This window comes from Amaranthus tricolor, chromosome 4 (assembly GCF_026212465.1).
Source record: "Amaranthus tricolor cultivar Red isolate AtriRed21 chromosome 4, ASM2621246v1, whole genome shotgun sequence".
NCBI lineage: Eukaryota > Viridiplantae > Streptophyta > Magnoliopsida > Caryophyllales > Amaranthaceae > Amaranthus > Amaranthus tricolor.
Genome location: NC_080050.1, coordinates 25035864 through 25056110, shown reverse-complemented (window position 1 = coordinate 25056110; position 20247 = coordinate 25035864). Strand labels below are relative to the sequence as shown.

Sequence of the window (20247 nt, the reverse complement as noted above, 5' to 3'; positions counted from 1 at the left end):
TCATTACAAGGCTTGTGCTATGCTAAATGATACTTGACTACTTCCACTTTTTTTTATTGATGCTCTTATAAGAAATATTGATATAGATTAAGAAAGATAATTTTTTTTAAATGAGAAAAATGATAAGATAGATAGTGTAATTTATGTAAATTTTGTTTTATTAAATAATAAATAATTACAGTAAATGTAGAGACTATAAACATTTGGAAAATAATAAAATAAAATTAGTAAAAAACAAGTGAAAACCATAAATATTATAAAGATATAAAATAAAGTTAATGGAACATATATGAACACCATAAGCATTTAAATATTAATATTAGAAAGGTCAATATTAATTATGTTAAAAAATTATGATATAATATTAATCAAAATGATTAAAGGTATTCAAAACAGATCCGACGATTCGAAATTTACCCGAATTTGATTTAACCGGACATAAATATGGATTAATAATTATGGAAAAACCAACATGGATACAAGAGTCGATTTTGAAACGACCAGAAAAATCTGACTCGAAATCAACTCGATAATCTGAATGAACATGTCTTAGAATGATAAAAGAGAACATGATAAAGGAGGGAAGGAGAAGTAAATTAATGGATGGCTATTGATACTCCATTTCTTAGTCTTGCATTGTCGATTGTTATCATTGTTGGAAGCTTAGTACAATCGTACCCATAACTGGCAATATGATGATAATTGAAATCATGCCCAACTGCCTATTTACTGCTTATGAAATTTTGGGAAATAAATTATATGAGTTTCTTGCAGGACTTTCAAAACCAGAACTCAACTTGGAAATAAATAAATTAATTAATCAATTAAATATTATCAATGGAAATGGAAACAACCAAACAACTTTGAAGCTTAGACTATCCATTTTCATGTGTTATTCTTGAATAGTAGAATCTTTAAATCTTAATATGAAACTTTAACTACAAATTCTTATCAAACTATATCAAAAATATATTTACATAAAATCTTGATAAACTCGTAAAGTATTAATAAATAATTTTTAAATAACAATTTTTAATAAATTTTAGATTAAGATTCTTAGTGTTAAAGTTATTATTGGGTCTACAAACTTACATAGGAAAAAAATTGGAAAGATAAAAAATAAACAGTTACTATCTTATTAGACGGCCTTATTCGTGCAATTGGCCTTTGCCCAATTTGTTTTAAAATATTCTAACATACTAATTTTAAGAGTTAATTCGACAATTTCAAGACTTAAAAATACAATTTTAAGACTTAAAAGGTCAATTTCAAAGTTTTTAATATCAAGTTTAATGTTTGAGTCATTCTATTTTGAAGTTGAAATGAAAATTGATATCTTGCAATTGGTCTTTTAAGTCTTTAAATTGGTCTATTAACTCTTAAAATTCACATTTTAATTTGTAAAATTGGTAATAAGAAATATATACAATTGAATTGGCCCAATAAAATACGTTTTACAAGTGAGACGATCGCACCCAAGTTTTTTTGAAAAATAAAACAGGAGTAATCATTTTTAACATTATAAAAGCATTTGTTCCTGCTTTGAGTCTCATATTTTGTATATTCTCTCTATATCAATTATTTTGCTAAAATATCTTTTCTTGCACTATCATTGTTTAATAATGGTCCACATAATATTTTTAAATTTTTTTATCACATGTAAACTAATGGAAGAAGAGAACTAGATAAAAATCAAATCCACTATTTAATTTTGGAAAAATAATACTTATTTTACTTATTGTTTTTAAGTATAATAGTTGTTTTTAGATAATGAAATAGGTGTTTTTACATAACGAAGCAAGCATTTGAATTAACAAAAGTAGGTATTAAAAGTTGTCATGTTGGAAACTTAAACTAGTGATTAATAGTACGTATTTTGAACTTTATAAATACGTAGGTGTTTTAAGTACTTAGAGTTGGTGTTTTAATAACATTTTAAACTTAGTGTTTTTGCTAGATAAAGTTTACATTTCCACTATATCCGCTAGACGTTTGAAATAGTTTTGATAGGCATTTGATACTGTTAGAGTAGTAATTTTTGCATACTATAGTAGGTATTTGAACTTATTATAATAGTCCTTCGAAACAAATTTAGTGGGGATATTGAATTATTTTAGTAGGTGTTCTTAATTGTCATAGTAGTTGCATTAACTATTATGGCAGGTATTTGTAATCATCATAGTCGGTCTTTTTGAATATGAAGTAGGCATTTTCACTAAGTAATAAGCATTTAAAATAGTTTTTGTAGGCATGTGAAACTAGTTTTGGTAGGTATTTTTAGTTATAGTAGGAATTTTTAACCATCAAAATAGGTATTATAAATTTTCATTGTATACTTTGAACTAGTTTTATTTATTGTTGGAGTTATTTTTTTCTTAATATAGTAGTTGTTTTTAAACAATGAAGTATGTGTTTTTACTTAATGAAATAAGCATTAAAATTAGTAGGCAATTTTAAATTGTTATAGGCATTGATAAACTATGTTGTACTTGTTTGAATTGTGATAGTAGGCAATTTTAATTATCAAGTTAAAAGTAGGCAATATAAATAGTTATAGTATGTATGTCTATTGGTTATAGTAGTAGGTGTTTATAATATTTTCAAAAGGCATTTGAAAAGTATATTATAAGTGTTTTTAGTACTTGTAGTAGGTATTTTTACAAATAAATTTAAATGTTTTAATTATGTATTCACGTCATCAAGCTCTCATCAAATTTTTAATTGACGAATCTATCTAAATCATCAACAATAATATTCATTAAAATTTGTAATGAATTCAGAAAAATTAAAATTGAATTTGAAATTTTAAAAACATGCAAAGTCATGCATTATGTTATTGGATTGATTTTGAGTTGTGAAATTATAAACTCGATCATCATTTCTTTCATCTTGATCCTGTTCAATTTTTTTTTTGTTTTTCGTAGTTCTGATTTTCTTGAATGAAAGTAGTTTTCTCAAAAATTCACGTATGAGATTGTTTTTTGAGAGACGAGCCTAGCCCAAAACAAATAAAACAAAGGACAAAGAGTAGTTTTACAATAAACATAAAAAAAATGCTAAAAGTTGATGACTGAAACAGTAGTCTTTCACCCTAATAACTAGAGGCACCAGCAGTAACAGGATCAAGAAGCACTCATGGCTTACCATGTGATGATGAACAATTATATGATGGTGATGATGAACGATTATAAAAAGGAGGAGCTGATGAAAACAGTGTGGAAAGGAGAATCGCTCACTGTTACAGTGTTACTTACAGCGTGCTATTCTCCTTTCATAATTTTTTTAATTCTTTTTAATATCTTAAAATGACTCGTTACTAAAGCGAGGGATTCCTAGCCCATATTACATTTAAAAACGACATGTTAGCAACAAAGACCGCTTCCTTGTTCCAACTGCGGATAAGAAATTTTGGAAATTAGTTTTAAAAAAGCCGGTTTTTAAAAAACTTACAAAAAAGGGTCGATATTTTCAAAAATCTTGACCTTTCACCGATCTTAAAAATTAGTACTCAAACTGATGGTGTTGTTGGCCTCAACTTGAGGAATTCAAGAGACAATTGCCACCAATATTTGAGAACTAATACTCCTTAGTCCCACTCAATTAGCCACATTTAAATTCAAAAGCCCTCGTATAGAAATTCGAAATGAAGGATCAATATAAAGATCAAAGTTATTCTACTTATCTACAATAGCCAGTTATTAGAACACAAAAATAACTACTTCTATTTGCTCTATCAACAAGATTTTTTCTAACCTATCTAGAATTGGGAGCTTCATGCATCGATTTGGAGGAATCCCTTCCAAAAGAATTGTACTCATTAAGCGTTAAGATATCATCTTGCGACAAGTCTAAGGCACTGCTGCTTAAATAATTCTTGACAATCCGAACCCTGTTGAGCACAAAACTTGGTTCAATTGCAAATTTGTAATTACAGGTCAAGAAAAAAGATATACAGTGTCCAAACCTTGAACAAGGTTGATTCAATAGTAACTCACCTTCGCTTTGATTTAGCGGAAGCTTCGGCCACCCGGGAAGTTTCTGATCTCGAAATGTGAGCCAATGAAGAAAGATAATCGACAAGTGCATTACCTCTCGTTGTCAAGTAACATTTCAAAGGAACAACCAATTCAACAATATTCTGTAAGCATGTCTCCCTTTCTCTGCAATGGGCCAAAGCACATTAATTTCAGAAATCTAGATATCTTCCATCAAATATGTTTATCATAGATAAGGGGAAAAGAATACAAGAAAAAACTGGAGACCGGAACTTTTAAGAGTTTGACATATATAACTAGCTAGCCACTACGTAAAGAAGATCCTATACTACAAAGATGACTTTTTTTCTCTGGTGCATGGAGCTAAATAGAACAGAAAATTGACAGTTTCTCATTATTGTATTTTTGTGATTATTCAAAAGATTTAACAAGGAAACATAACAGACATTTGTCCAGCACACAATAGTCCCTGTCCTCCATCCTTAATGTCTTGCCCGCCAATATTCTGAACTATGACTGTCAGTAGACACTAACAATAAGAAAGCCTTATGGATGTTTTAAAAGTACAATAGTCATAGCATTCAATCAAGGCAGTGTCTTAGCACTTTCATGTTTTATTGATTCAACTAAGGTACTGTGAATGAAGATTATGTGCAAATTCTCTACATAAAAATAGATGCGCAACTTCCTTTGCACTAAACCGATTCAACAGGGTGGGTTAGGGTAGGACAATTATTATCCCGGTCAGGTTGGGATAGGTAAAGCCTTAATGGATCAGGTTGGGTCAACAACCTATCTAGTTTGGCCCAACCTGGCCCATTAATTTTTAGTTCTTTTCTAAATGACCTTTTACTGGAATTTAATCTTTCTGCAACATTCTTTCATCATGTGTCAGCATTAGCCATGCCCATAATACAGCAACTGTCAGCATGTGTCAGAATTATACATGCCCATACCACCATACATTCTGCCTTCTAATCCAATTTCTTTTTTCCTGATAAAAAATTTCCATGCCTGTCGTTTACCTAAACTTTTCAGGATCAGAAGAATATGACATGAGATGTGTCCGCCATGTGGCACAAGAAAAGGAACAAAAATGCCCCGAATTCCGCTGAAGGTAACGAACCCAAAATCCCTGATCCCTCATTCTCTCTCATGGCTTCCACATTCTCTTTCACTTATTTCATCATCTAGACAACACATTAGACCTTAGTTCCAAAAGGCGGAAGGAGCAAGGCGTAGCGAGACACAGAAGGGTCATGGAGCCAAGGAGCAAATAGCAAGGCAAAAGCATGAGCTATTCGTAGGCGAGATACACTTTTTGGATCTAAAGCTTATAAAACAATTACAAAGCATATTCAATACTTGGAATTAATAAGATATTCGGATTAAAATTGCATAAAAAGATTAAAATATTCGTTGTAATTGCACTAAGCCACTAATATAGAGAAAAATGGCACAAAAGACGCCAAATCCACATTATAAAGTATTTTTTCTAATTAGTATCACATTGTTATCAAAGCGAAGAGAAAAAATTCCAAAAAAATCCTTTCAAAAAAAGATGAAAAAAAAATCAAATAAGGGGAATATTGAAAGAAGAAACTAGAAGAAAGTTCAAAATAAAAATCAACAAAATTAAATAGACTGAAAAACGAAGAAAAGGAAAATTGAATGAAAGAAATTTTAGATAAAGAAGAGAAAATATGAAGAATCCAAAAGAAAAAGAATTCAAAAGAAAAGATGATAGAAGGGAATAAGAAAAAAAAAGGTATGTAGCGATGGTAGTGCTTCTATCTAGCTAAGTTTTAGAATTGCCCCCCCTCTTTTTCTTTTGCTATCTTCAAAACTGAGATCTTTTTACTTCTCTTTCCAAGAAGACAACTCTATATTGTTCAATTTTGCACTCACTCAAAATACAGAAAAATCCACTACAATGGCAACGTTAGTTTCAAATATACCTCATTTAGAATCCTCTTATTTCCAAATGAAACTAAGAAAGTTTCTAAAAGTTATATGATTTAGTTATCTAAGAGTGCATGTTATGTCAGATAATCATTTAAAGTTTATCACTGAACTGATACAGATGCAGGCAACCATGAGAAAGAAACATGTTATGTGGCCAAAACGGCTGTGAGGGAAGCTAATATTAGCTACACAGAAGAAATTTAAAACATCACTTGTTTAAATATATGTGTTATGTGGCTGAACATTGGAGCAGATTCATGTAACTCTTGGTTCTGGCACAAACGGAATACAATATAGAATTGGAACATTGGAAACATTTTAAAACTAATGCAGTATCACAAACAAGCATACTTGTATAGTTCAGATCCTGACCTTGTGAATGAAGTATCTACTGTAATTGCTTCTTGCTTTATAGTTGTGACGCTGTCAGACGATGAATTTTGACTCTTATTTAGACTCAATAGCTTTTCTAACGCCAGTGAATTACTAGTTGACACAAGCATCTCCCAACCAAGGTTTAGCTTGCCCATGTTTAATTGCAAGGCATAGATATCTTTTGCAAACGAGAAATAGCCATATTCTGCTATTGAAAATGCCATATGTACTTGGCGATCATGGCACCCACAAATATAAGTTTCCTCACTAAGACCTGTCTCCTGACCGGTCAAATCCTGCCACCATAAACAATTGTCAAATGAACAGAAAAACATACACTATAACATCAAAATTCTAAACACAAAACAATCTGAGATGCTTACATTGATTATGAATTCACGATCTTGACGTAAAATTTCACCCTCTGAAACAAGATTGCTCATCCTATAACTCAGCTCCAAAAGTTGGAGCGCATTTTTATTCTCCGAGATAGTATACTGGCTCAAATCTGTCTGCCGAAGTTCATTCCACTTTTCCTGAACAGGATTTTTTACACCCAATGAAGAGTTGTTAAAGCTATTAAATGTCTTGGAGAAATCCATACGACTGCACTCATCCATCACCGGACACCTAGAAGTGCTGAGCTCCAATTGGTCTCTTTCACTTTGAGAATCTCCCATTTCCTCATCTCTAGCAGTCAAATTTAAGTCAACACCACAAGGTTTATAAACTTCATTCCCAAGAATTGAAGGTTCAAAATGGTCAACAGAAATTGGTGACACAAATTCTATCAGATCTGTTCCTGATCGACAGTCTGTTCCATCATTTAATTCAGTCTCTGGAACAAAAGTTGACTCTGGTACATACGACATGTCAACTGACTGGCACTGATCAATTACAAGATTAACATTTGTACTATCTGAATTCTGGCTCTGGTGCTCCTCTGCTCTTGTTTGAATAATCTGCTGTACTTTCCCATCTACTGGATTCAGATAATTATTGGCTACTGGACAACCTATGAGATCAACAATAGCCATATCAGGCAGTTGATTTTTGATTCTTTCTGTTTTTTCCTCTTGGCTATTTAATTGCTCACTTGTCAGTGTCAAATTATCATCTTGTTTTACATTAGCTATTTCTGGATGCTGCTGTTGGCTTTTCTCTGGATTCACTATTCCACAGAATTGGTCACTCAGTTGTAACAAGGGACCATCTACAGCTGCACTATTGTTGTGATTTATATCATCTTCCAGTGCATGTTGCCGCAGGATTTCCTTCTCTTTAGGCTCCACAAAATGAAACAGCTGGCCATTGGAAGGGTTCAGAAAGTCACCCAGAGCTGTATAGCAAAGAGGATTGAGATTTCCTGTTTCTCCACTTTGCTGCCGACTTTTCTCCACCTTTGTCCTGCTACAGCTAAGTAACTGGTCAAACAATGGGTTCAAAGAGGCATCAGCTGCTCCGACACCACCAAAACTTACATCTCCGATTGCATCGAGACATTTTTGGGGTTCTGTCATGCTAGTCTTCATGCGTTTAATGAGTTGCCCAGTTGATTGATTCCTTGGACTATCTATTGGATCAGCATGTTCTGGGTGTGGAAACAGGATTCTCTGTACTGTCGTCTTAGCCTCTCCACATTGTTGCACCAGGTTCAAACACAGATTTGTTGCATTTGCTGTCTCTATTTCCTCTCCATTTTCTCCTCCACCATGAAAAGGTTGATCAGCCAACTGGTGTCTGGATTGATGGTTCACTGACAGAGATTGACTTACGTTAGCTGCCATACTTCCATCCCTGGCATTTACTAGCAGACTATTAAAAAGGTTCAAAGACTCACTGGTGGGCCCATAAGTACTTCCAATACCATGTCCAAATTCTGAATGCTGATGCTTTTGTTCAGCACAGAGTAAAAAAGGGCTAGTGAATTGGTTGGATATATTATCCGCAGCAAAAAAGTTAATATGATTGACATGTGCTGTTTCTGAGGACTGGTGGACAGCTGATTCTACTTTCATTGCTTCAGAGTGAAGTAACTGCGCACCATGCTCATGTGAACTCCCCTGTAAAGCCGATTGAATGACTGGAAACTGTGGATGAACTGCAGGGATTAAAGCATCACTATAATCACAGGATAAATTGCCTGAAACAGCAAGATTATCATGATTGCAGGTCTCATCTTCAGAATCTGACAGCACAGTATCTGATTTTCTACGTTTATTACGACGAGTGAATGCTACTGGAGATCCTGAAGTGTTGGAGAACTCACATGTATTGTTGAATGCTATAATATCATAGTCTACTTGTAAAGAGCAGTTTCTGCTTAAAATTTCTTCCTTTTTTGCCTCAATGCTAGCTTTTTCACCTATACCTAACTTGAGTGTATCATCCACATTGATATTGCCAACCTCTTCTTCCTCAATAACTCCTAACAAGCAATGACTTCCGTCCAATCTGCTCAATGATTTGGCAACCTCTGCTTCAATAAACTCAGATAGTGAAGAAGGCAACTCCCAAGGAATCAGTTTAGGCAATATACGGTATCCAGCTTTGAGATCGAACATCAAAGGACAAGATCCATTTTGCAATTTCCCCTCTGAACTTTTTTTAAAAGAAAATCATGTGAGAGAAATTTTATTGAAATTAAGATTCAGATAATAAACTTCACTCTGAACAATCTTACCTTTAGTGCTTTGTTTGTTTTGGCACCAAAATTGAAGATGCATCAAAGTCTTACGAATGTCACCTCTGCAAAATTTGACACATCTCTCAATGAGATCGGGCTGTATGTTGGCTTTCTCAGCAGAACAGATCTGCAGAATAAGATATCAATCAGAAAATCCATGAGTGCACGAAAGCTCTAAAGGCATGAGGTTGTAGAATGCTGTAACAATCATAAATTCGTACCAGATATATATGGTAAGCCAGCTCCTTTACTGATGGCATAGTGAAGCACACTTTTTCTCTATCCAAATTGTCTGGCAGTGGCGGGTTTTCATCTGAAAATGTAAACTGTGAATAATTTCACATTCAAATAAATTGGAGAACATATCAGAAAAAGGAATTTGGCTCTTTAGTTTTTAGAGCACAATATGTGAAAAGTTATCTTCACTAGTAATTCTTACTATTACTGGTCAATATCATTGGCCGTTTTCCTGTATCAGCAAGTTGTTGTATGGTAGAAATAAACCCACGATCATCGCATAAAGTAACATCCACATCCTCGAAAAGTATCAAGGTTTTGATGTCACCTTTGTCACAAGAGAGTCCACTGCTATTACGGTTTTGAGTTTTAACATCACTCACATCATCACCCTCTTCTAAAAGAGATATCACTTCAACTAAACTATTGTTCAAATATTGTACAACAACTCCGTTTGTAGATACTGGTGAAGACCTGAAGTTGTGCTTACTAGGACTTTCTTGAGACCTGGACAACACAAGAGGTCAGTGTCTGGAGAGTAAGTCAGATTATCCAGAAAAATTCAATACAGCAAGCATCCATGACAAACCGCTTCATGCAATGCGAACCTACAGCTTCTCCAAACTTTTGCTTAAGAAGAGCTCCATTTCGCCAGTCTGATGCATTAACCTTGAAATAAATTAAATAACATGACTAAGCAGCAAATAGAAGTAAATCGGTGTAGCTACTTTAGACTCGGTATTCAGGCAAAAGTCCACCATTGATTCCTCAAAATCTATGGAGAACCAATTGTAACCAAAGTGTTCAAGTGTCCATCGACAGAAAATTTGAAAAGAATGGAGTCTTGCTAAAAGTATAGGTGGGTGAATGCGTATTAGTTAAATCCCTGTGTATCCTTCTTATGAAAAAAGAGATCCAAGGACTAATTTGTCACAGAACACTACAGAAGCAAAAAAAAACAATACTAAAGGCTTAATCTCAACAATACAGGGTCAACTACATGAAACAAAGCAACATGAGAGATCACCACTAGAAGATTATACTTTATCGACCATAGTCCTTATCTAATACCAATCTATCTATAATCAAGAAAAACAATTTCAACAATCAACCACATTTACTGCCCTCCATTTTGTGATGAATTGAGTCAAAGGGTCCAACGGTATTTTCAACATTTCACTATTATTAGTGTCTATGTTTTGTTAGTTAGAATAGCCTTTGCTTTAGTATTTGTCATTTAGGGCTTAGGCTATATAAAGAGCCACGCTTGTAATAGTGATTAGCTTTTGAATAGTAAATAACAAGGATTTGTGCTTTTAGGAGTTATTAGGTAGACTCGAAGTGTCCATACTATCTAGTCTTGGTTGGTGTATTACAAATGGTATCAGAACCGTATGATTTCGATGACCGGAGACTCGCCTGCGACGACATAATATGAGAGACAAACTATTTGAAGTTGCTGAAGCAGTATAATCAGTTGACTATAGCATTGCGCAAAAATATAAGGGAAGACATTGAAGAGTATAGGAGTATGAAAGAAAATGTCAAGAACATGTTTCAAAATTGCAAAGAACTTGTGACGAAAACACCACCGGTGAAAATTAGGGTTTAAAGAAGGGATTAAGGATAAAAGTGTGGAAATCCTTAACAAAAGTGGCCAAGTATTAACTAAAAAATCAAAAAGGGGAAGAAGTTAGGGGTTCAAAAGAAAAGAACATGAGAAATTCAAGAAAAAAAAAACCATAAAAGAAATAAGAAAAAAGAAAGAAGGAACCAAGAAGTAGTAACGAGAAGGAACAAGCGGGAGCATGTGGAGGCGTGTCAGGCAGAGCATGTGGAGGGGTGTGGGGAAGGCCGAGGGAAGCTGCGAGTAATGGGTACCTTGGAAGAAACGCAAGAAAAATGAGTATTATTTGTCTATCCAAATAATCATGAAACTAAATCCTGGCAAGTCCACAAAATTCAATAGAGGAATTAGATTTGATTCAGCAGCGAAACCCTAGCTTGATTGGGGGGTCTATCTTCGCTGATGAGGTGGTGAACTTGACGGCTGAAAACGTGAATATAGCCAGACCAGGTGGTGGTTCTGGGGAGTTGGTTGGAAGCCGTTGGAAGGCGATGAAGTCGACGGTAGCGGTAGACAATGTGGATTTGGGTGAGAAAAAAATGAGAGAAGGGAAGGAAGACGAACGTGACGGGCGGCTGGAAGGTGCTTAAGTACACCGAAAATCATGGGAATGCGTCGGCAACGTGAAGAAGGTAAAAGAGGAAGAAGATGGCAAGCGACGTGAGAGTATAGTTGCCTTCCTTAGGGTTTTTGGTTTTGAGGAGAAAGAGAGAATTGAAGGAGAGAAGAAGGGAGTTTCGAAGAGGGAAGCCGGGAAACATAGAGGGCTCACCGACGCCGTGAGGACTGCAGATAAGGCCGAAAATCTTGGGCAGCTCACCGAGAACTTCAGGTGGTTCACCGGCGTTGGAGCGAGTTGTTGTGGAGGAGTCGTTGTTTTCTTAGGGTTGGGTTTTGAGGAGAGAGTGAATAATAAAATGGAACATTCAAATGGGAAAGGCATTATCCAAGTTTGTGTAGGCTTAACTGTTGAACATGGGAATGACATCATTGATGACGTCAGCAAGCTTGGAAGTTATCACTGGGCTTCTGAGTTTTGATGCCTTTCTTATTTTCATTTGGAGAGTAAACCAAGTCATTTTCAGCCCAAGAACTTTAAAGACTTTCAACCCATTTAAGTATTTACGATCCATTTTTTCGCCATCTACTCACTTTAACCCGCCTCTACAAAACCTATTGTACACATAAAACTCATTTTTAACCACCTTGAGGGCAAGGTGTAACTTCAAGCGGTCGGTAATGTGATGAATGGGGTCAAAGGTTCCAAGGGAATTATCGACATTTCACTATTATAGTCTTTATGTTTTTGGAAAAATTACCGTGAATAATACAACCTTTTGTTAATTTCTCTAAAATAATACCAACTATTGATTAACCATGAAAATACCAACTTAGGGGGTACATTTTCCTAGAATAATACGAACTTTAGTTTGTTAACTAATTTACAATTTTTTTTTTTTCTTACTATCACCTATAGTTTGATTTTTAACATATTAGGGATTTTCTAGGAAAATACCCCTTTAAATTGGTATTATTCATGGTTAATCAAAAGTTGGTATTGTTGTAGGAAAATAAGCAAAAGATTGTATTATTCATGGTAATTTTTCCTATGTTTTTTTAGTTAGAATAGCCTTTATTTTGGTATTTGTCTTTTGGGGCTTAAGCTATATAAAGAGCCACCCTTGTAATGATGATTAACTTTTGAATAGTAAATCATAAGGATTTGTATTTTTGGGAGTTATTAGGCAGACTCGATGTGTCCATACTATCTAGTCTTGGTTCGGGTCTTAACCGGTGTATTACACATTCATTCTTATATATTGTCATATGATCCTACAAGTTCCAAATTTTTATACCATTCTTCACTATTGTTATTCACGTAATTCTTTGGTCTAATTCTTCCTCTTATAAGCCCCTCCACAAACTTGGACCTTTGGAACCTTCACAATAAGCAATCTAGAAATAACGTAGAAGCCTTGTCAAGATCTACATAGATTTCTAGTCAAAATACCATTATTGGCTAGACATGATTTAGTATTACAAGAGCCTTTAGATAAACAGTATCAACAACGTAGGTCAATCTTTTTAACAATAGAACAATTACACACACCATTATGTAAGCAATGTAGTCGCATTAGCAAATAAAAAAAAACATGACAACAAAAGAAAATTCATTATCTTTTTGGAAGGGCAAGGATGTAACATAGCTATGGTTTAGACCATTCATCAAGATTAATTAAAAAGGGTATTGAACAATACGGAAAAATGCGGAAACATGGAAACCTTAATTAACTTCTCAACTCACGTATAAGCAAAAAAGTTTGGAAAAATTAAACTATTCTAGCAACAAAAACCAAAATCATAACCCTAATGTTAGGTAAAAATGGTAATAATGAGAATGAATTTTTGGAGTAACTGTACATGGAAAGCCACACCCTAATGTACATGGTAATGAAATTTCATCCATAAACAAGTATGCATAAATTCCCTTCCCACCTTTGTTATAATGGAAGTAATGAAGTTTTATGAATAAAACGAACATGTTAGAAGTTTGACAACCATACATTGGATGTTTGACATGGGAATTTCCGTTTGCAAATTTTTTCTTTAATTAAAAAAATGAAAGCATTTTTAAAAACATACTTTATTATTTGCAACATTAGTTAACAAAATCATAGTTTCTAGTGTTCAAAAACAAAGTTCAAAATTAGAAATTGTACCTTAGGGATAATTTGGTACCTTTTCCAAATTCTACAACGATGATTCCACACAACATGCAAAAGTACCTTTTTATGTCCCTATATACATTTGAATGAAAGAAAGATGGCTGAATGTAATACTTGGTCCTAAAGCCACATCACTAGAATTTCAATTCATACGTCTATGGGTTTCTCTTTTGACAGGCCTAAAGCCAAATCGAAAATAAAAACCCAACAATTTAGCATAGTATGTTAGACTATGCCCTTTAATTAAATAAAAGCGTTTCTCTTCTCTTCTCGTCTTAGGAAAAATTTAATAAATTTACCTAATAGTACGAAATGGATTCCATCTATGATCAATTCAATCCAGATAAAAAATTATAGGGGTTTACGGATTTTGGTATCCCAAACTAGCTACCCAACATGAATCGTAAACTTGTCCTCAATAAAGTAATATAAATACCTCAATGACTTGGAAACCTTGCTCTTCTGCACAAGCATAAATGGCTGCTGATTTTCCACTCTACAAGAAGAAACAAGAGCTTAGTGAAACTATAACTACATTCATAGCTTCTAGACTTAATATCAGGACAAAATAGATATGGAGATTACATTCACATTTGATTACAAATTTTGAAACTAACAAATAAAATCATCTAGAGTGAACAAACATCCTTTTCTGATATCATGATAACACACACACTATATCAGCCATACTGACCAGATGAGCAAGCTATAGAAATTGCAATTATAGTAGGCTCATTTTTATAAAATTTAAGGAATGCTCAATGGCAAGACATGGATACAGCTTTAACCATAAAGGCTGATAAACGGAGTTAAACGGAGCTGTGTGGATCAATTTGCATGACCTCTACACCCATAATTGCATTTATTATGACTTATTAGCTGAATTATCAAAGCAAAGCAAGAAGGTACTGCTGAGAGATTGTTCTCTAAGTACTTCTAGCAACTATGGGAAGCTAGTTAATTAATGCCTCAACTAATAATAACACTAGTCTGAGCTAGAGTAGTTTTATTATTCTTTGAACATGACAATGTAGGATTTCAAGAATGCACTTCAAGACAGGGAACAGAACAGCTATGTCATACAAGATATTTCAACAAAGATTATGGTTGAGGCTAGAAGTTTCATATCATTCTACAAAAACATAAAGTGAAAACTGAAAAGGGACATACCCCAACAGGCCCTGTTACCAAAAGGACATTTTTCAAGCCAGCTACTTCCTCGTATTCTGCATCGGAATCACTATCACATGAGCCATATTCTTGGTCTTTTATCAAATGTTTGTCATCAGAGTAAGAACTTTTCCTAGAACGAAAATCCATTGAATGCCAAAGCTGTAGCCAGTCTTTTATAAATTTCACAGCCTCCATGTTACCACAAACCTGCCAATGTCATCTGAGGAAATAAGAGCTTATTCCAATCAAACCAGCAAATTTTTCCCGTAAACCAATTGTAAAAAAATTAAGAGTTATTTGTGTCAAGTTTCTTCAAAAAATTGTTAAGGCACATGATTCATTTTTTAGATGGTAAGATAACGATAAGATTGAAGTCAAGACCTGGGACGCCTTTTCTGGATGATATTTGTTTGTCCACAAGCTATTCTCCGAATAATTACCACGATTGAGATAGTAGGACATTACACTGCATGTCAACCATTTCCATTAGATTTTTTAGAAGAATCATATCTTTTAACATATAATATTGCGTACAGAGACAATAATGGGAACTTCTCAACACTAACGAAAAGCAGAGTCAATATTTATTTTTTATTGGATCACAATATCAGATTTTATTTGTTGGTTTAGAGAAATACGATAGCAACAATATCAAAGCCTTAATTATAAGAGTATGGGGTAGGCTTGAACCCAAATACATCAACGTAAATGATTGTCGCTTACAAAATTTCATTTATTTGGTCCTATCTAATATTGAACCTCAACAATGAAAATCAATTTCAAAGATCATCCACCTATAATCTCCTTCTCCGTTCATTCATATGTATTCTCATATGCGCCGTTGTATATCGAATCTTCATATCCTTCTTAATTCCTACTACACATACCATACTTGGCATATTTCTTCCTCTTCTAAATTCCTCACATAAAGGTGCAAAAACAAGATTGCATAGTATTGTATTGCCTAAATGTAAAGATTTACAAATCTATCAAACTTGCAAAGGCGTAAAAAAACCCATTTTTAGACAGACTCAAGGGATGTTCATGGTATAGACCAAAATCTGGCTATACGACAATCACAACATCCTCGTAACAACATCACCATAGTCGTTACCAGAATCGCTACAAAGACTGCATTTTTGAACTCTACCTTGAAGCTTAGGATAAAATTTGAATGAGTAGAAGGCAATAGCAGCTAAAGGAATTGAGCTTTTATTAATGTTTTAAACACATGCACATCAGAGATGAGAATATAAAATACATGTTGAACCACTTTAGGGTCCTTATAGACAACCAAGAAGTGATCTCTTGGTATCCATCAGAAACAAATAGGATTTTCGTACCCTGATCACCCTCCCTGTTTCTTTTTTCCGGTTGACACCATTACTTTTGTTGCATCTTAAAACTGTTCCACTGCTGCTTTTACAAGTTTCTTTTCCACGACAGTGCTATCATACCTTCAAATATGTATGCAATACAGGTCTCCAAAAAAATCGTTTCTAAACTCTACAATTTAAGCTAAAGCAACGCAACTTCCTAGAATGAAAGCACAATTATCGCTTGTAACAAACACAAATACAAAGCATAGGAACATATGAATATAAAGAAGCCATAAATCACTATGAAACAAATCAAATAACCCAAGCTCAGCTAAAGATAGGGTATGTCTTACTGAAACTGCTAGACTAAAAGAAAAAGCTCCATAAAGGCACATAGCCACGTGATATGACACAAAACAGGAAGTCCTATTTAAATTCAAAAAGAGACCAGACAACCACCTTTCTAGTGGGGCAGCATTTATCTGCTCAACAAGTTGTGAGCTGACGTAGCCAGCAGTGTCATGAGTACAAACCTTGCTCACTTCCAAGTCCTAGCAAAGAAACATTCAATTATAGCAGCAGGTGAAGTGAAAATCAAATAAGGTTTATTCGATTGAAACCAATCTTTCCATGCAACTTCACAATTTACATCAGCAGTTTTACCTTCTCCATGTTCTGAAATGGGTCATTTGCAGTTAATTCTTCATCAATAATTATAGGAGTGACAAATTTTGAACCGCTTAGAGTACCATCAAATTTTAAAGAAGTAATAGTTCCTTCAAAAGAAGAAATTTTGATTTCTTCATTACAGGTTGTCTTACCGAAGACCTCATCATCAAAGGTCCAATTGCACCAATCAATGAGTTCAAAATTATCCTGTAACATCCAATGTCATAAAGAGGAAGACATAGTCAACAACACAACATGTGATATTAGCATCCCCTGAGACTAAGAAGGAGATATGAAACGGCTTATTAGAATACTTGATCTAACATTACATGCCTGCATACCTTATCATTTTCAAACACGTGAACAGGAGCAAGCTCAACATTTCTCTCTTTTTGTTTACCCAAGCACCCATTATTCACCACCTCAATTCCCTCCAAATCTTTTTTACCTACCTTCCATGAGGAAAAAAATGGGTGTATTTGTTTTCCAGCAAATATCCGTGAATTCTCCTGTTTAGAAGTGATAGTTGGTCATATAAAACTATTTATATATGTTAAGAGAAACCTAATCCTTAGACAAGTTTCACAGTATGCATGTAGTCAAGAAACCAACATAGACTTACCACTCGACACCAAAAATTAAAAATAGGAGTAAATTCATATCCAAACAATAGGAATAAATTAGATTGGAGATGATAAAAGCTAACCTCAGCTGTCTTTTTAGCCTCCAGCCACAGATCAGGGACAGGCTGCAAAGATTGCGGAGTAGCTGCTGGATTAGTTGTTACCTTGGATTTTGATACGGCCTTAGTGCCATTAGTCCTTCTATTTCTTGCTGAAACACCTTGCTTTGCTTTCACTTGTTGGGGACTTCCATCAACTACAATAATAAACACCATATCAAAAAATATTTTCTCTAAGAAATGGGAAAAGGAACAAACATCATACTAAGCAATCCTTGTCAAAACTCAGCTCCTGCATTGATACTTTAATCTATTAAAAATTGTAAGTGTGGCATAACGAGTTTAATCCTTGGAGGTTATGTTGACCACCAAATGACTCAAAGCAAGACACACTATGTCGTGAGCAATAATAGGGGTGCAAGGGGTTCAATGCATTGAAGTTGAGGCTTCAAGGAAGTAATGAAGGAGAGTCTTTGATGTGACATGGTGATGGAGCAACAAAGAACAAGAAGTGGAAGTTATGAAGAATGCCTTAAACAAGGCAAGAGGTGCATTGAACAAGGCAAGAGGTGCACAAGGAATGCCTTGAACGAGGTATGGGATGCATGAAAGGTGCTTTGAACAAGGCACACCACTATATGCTCCATAAATTCACAATCTTTTAAAAATTTAATTGTGTACCTAGATTTTATTTAGAATATACAATGTAATAAAATAAAATTAATATCCTAAATTTTTTGTCAATTATTTTTAATAAGAATATGGAGAATCGACATAAAGTGGTACCTTGTAGATATGGGGCAGGCGGGTATGTACGGGGGTGGGGTGGGTGGATATGGATTAAGGCGGTGGATATGGGGCGGGTAAGACCTCATACGGTCATACCCACCACCTAGCCACTACCTAAGGCGAGTAGTAATTTTCATACCCATATCCACCCATATCCCACCAAATTCATACTGATACCCAGGCGGCTGCAATGTGAAACCCATATAATTTAACCCGTCTACCATCCCTACTAATGAGCTGTAATTCTTTACTTTCCTTAATAAATGGATTCCCTTATGTGCCAAAACCAACCCATTCATATTTTTCTCTGTAACCAGTGCACAACCTCTAGTCCTTACAATATGTCTAATATGTTTTGAAATGTCCCCTAGGAGCTGCAGATTTTGATGTCACACTGCAATATTCTGAATTGCCACACGTGATAAACCATGGCTATTAGTGTGGAAAATCGGGCTTGTCTCTGGTGCTAATTTAAAATTATCCCATTTGGACCATTATAATTGCACATTATATACTCTTGAGGTCTGATGCCCAAACAAAAGCTTATATTACTTAAAATCTTTTTACTCATCTCTCTTTCAAAAAGACAAAAGAGTGACAAAAGAGTGTATTGCTGCTATTTTGTCTAGTTATTTTGTCTGGGTTATTTTTGATGAGTGATTATGTAGTTAACTTTGACATGATGGTGTGTTAAACTTAAGAAAATTTTAAATGCAGAGTTTGGAGTTTCTTTTTCCTAAGTCATGCTTCGTGTTTTCTGCATAATTTAAGCATGGTTACCATTTATTACTCTAGTAGATCACTGAACACCCTCTTTGTTGCTTAGACACTCATGATCAGCTAAAACTGAAAACAAGAATGAAGGATTTAGTGGACATTGATTATGTTTACTAGGACAATCCTCAAGCTTCTAAAAGGGCGGAACAAAAAAAAAAAAAAAAAAAAAAAAAAAAAAAGTGATGTTAATAGTTAAAAAAAAGCCACAATCAAGTGTTTTAAAAAAGTACATTCAACAACGATTAATTACAATGATTAATTAAGGCAATTTTCCACGTCGAGTTTTCATATTTTGAAAACCACACATAGTATATCATTTGATAAATTTTAAAACAAATCACATTCATATTAAGTTATAACAGTTGCATTTAAAAACTATCGGTCTATCGGATATCTTGTTGCTCAACTCTGGTATCATTAATCACAAATTCACGATTGAACTATCTAACTTATTAATATATTAAAATTTGAATAATACAACTACAATACAACCTTTAAACTATCAAACTAATTAATCAAAATTGCTATATAGATGAACAAATGAAAAACCCTAATTTTCTTTAGGCCCTAATTTACCTAAGAAGAGAACTAAAAGCCTTAATTTACTTAATTTACCTAATTTACCTAAAAAGATAAACAAATAAAAAGCCGTAGTTTACCTAATTTTTTAAAACCCCTAATTCACCTAGGTTGAAAAAATACCAAAGAACTAGGAAGAAAACGTGGATTGGGGACAGGGGAATGGGGAAAAAGAACTAAAGAAAAGATCTAGATGATTTACCTGATATTTTAGGTGAGGACATAAGGTTGTTGGTTGCTGGCTGCGGAGAAGAAGACAAGGTCGTGCGCCTGTACCGCTGGTGCGCCGTGAGGCCTGCCGTATTGGTTGCTGGCGCCTGGCAGCCTTACTAAGATGAAGGAAAAATGGAAAACAAGAAATAAGTGAAATGGGGAAGGAACAAGAACTGTAATAGGTTGAAGGAAGAGTTAATAGGTAAAAAAATCTACTCGCGGGAAAGTTCATCCTGCGGTCATATTTTTTTATCGCTACTCGCTCATTTAAAGCGGGTGGACCCGCAAATAGGTGGATATTTATTATATAAAAATTAAAAATATAATACAAATTATAAAATTAAGTTTTAATAACAATTAAAATATAATGTACATTGTATAAAATACTCAAAATACATAAAAAAATCTTAAAATACACAAATTGCATGATAAAAA

The 20247-nt window shown here is 34.2% G+C and overlaps 1 protein-coding gene across 4 annotated transcripts; it reads right to left on the bottom strand.

Annotated features, from left to right (window-relative positions):
• Positions 1-3609: 3609 nt before the first annotated feature.
• LOC130809815 (uncharacterized) lies at positions 3610-19989 on the bottom strand. Of its 4 annotated transcripts, XM_057675638.1 has the most exons (18): positions 19802-19989; positions 17479-17651; positions 17114-17281; positions 16767-16979; positions 16563-16654; positions 15166-15250; positions 14782-14991; positions 14048-14107; positions 13606-13683; positions 9848-9927; positions 9461-9765; positions 9243-9334; positions 9019-9148; positions 8176-8931; positions 6719-8091; positions 6333-6631; positions 3996-4160; positions 3610-3889 (listed from the first exon to the last, which is right to left on the bottom strand). In XM_057675638.1, exons 1-18 carry the CDS (start codon positions 19821-19823, stop codon positions 3754-3756), a joined length of 4437 nt encoding a protein of 1478 aa, XP_057531621.1. In that variant the 5' UTR covers positions 19824-19989; the 3' UTR covers positions 3610-3753. The 4 variants fall into 4 exon arrangements, with proteins under 4 accessions (XP_057531621.1, XP_057531619.1, XP_057531622.1 ...); XM_057675636.1 differs by having other exon boundaries at positions 6719-8931; XM_057675639.1 differs by lacking the exon at positions 13606-13683.
• Positions 19990-20247: the final 258 nt, after the last annotated feature.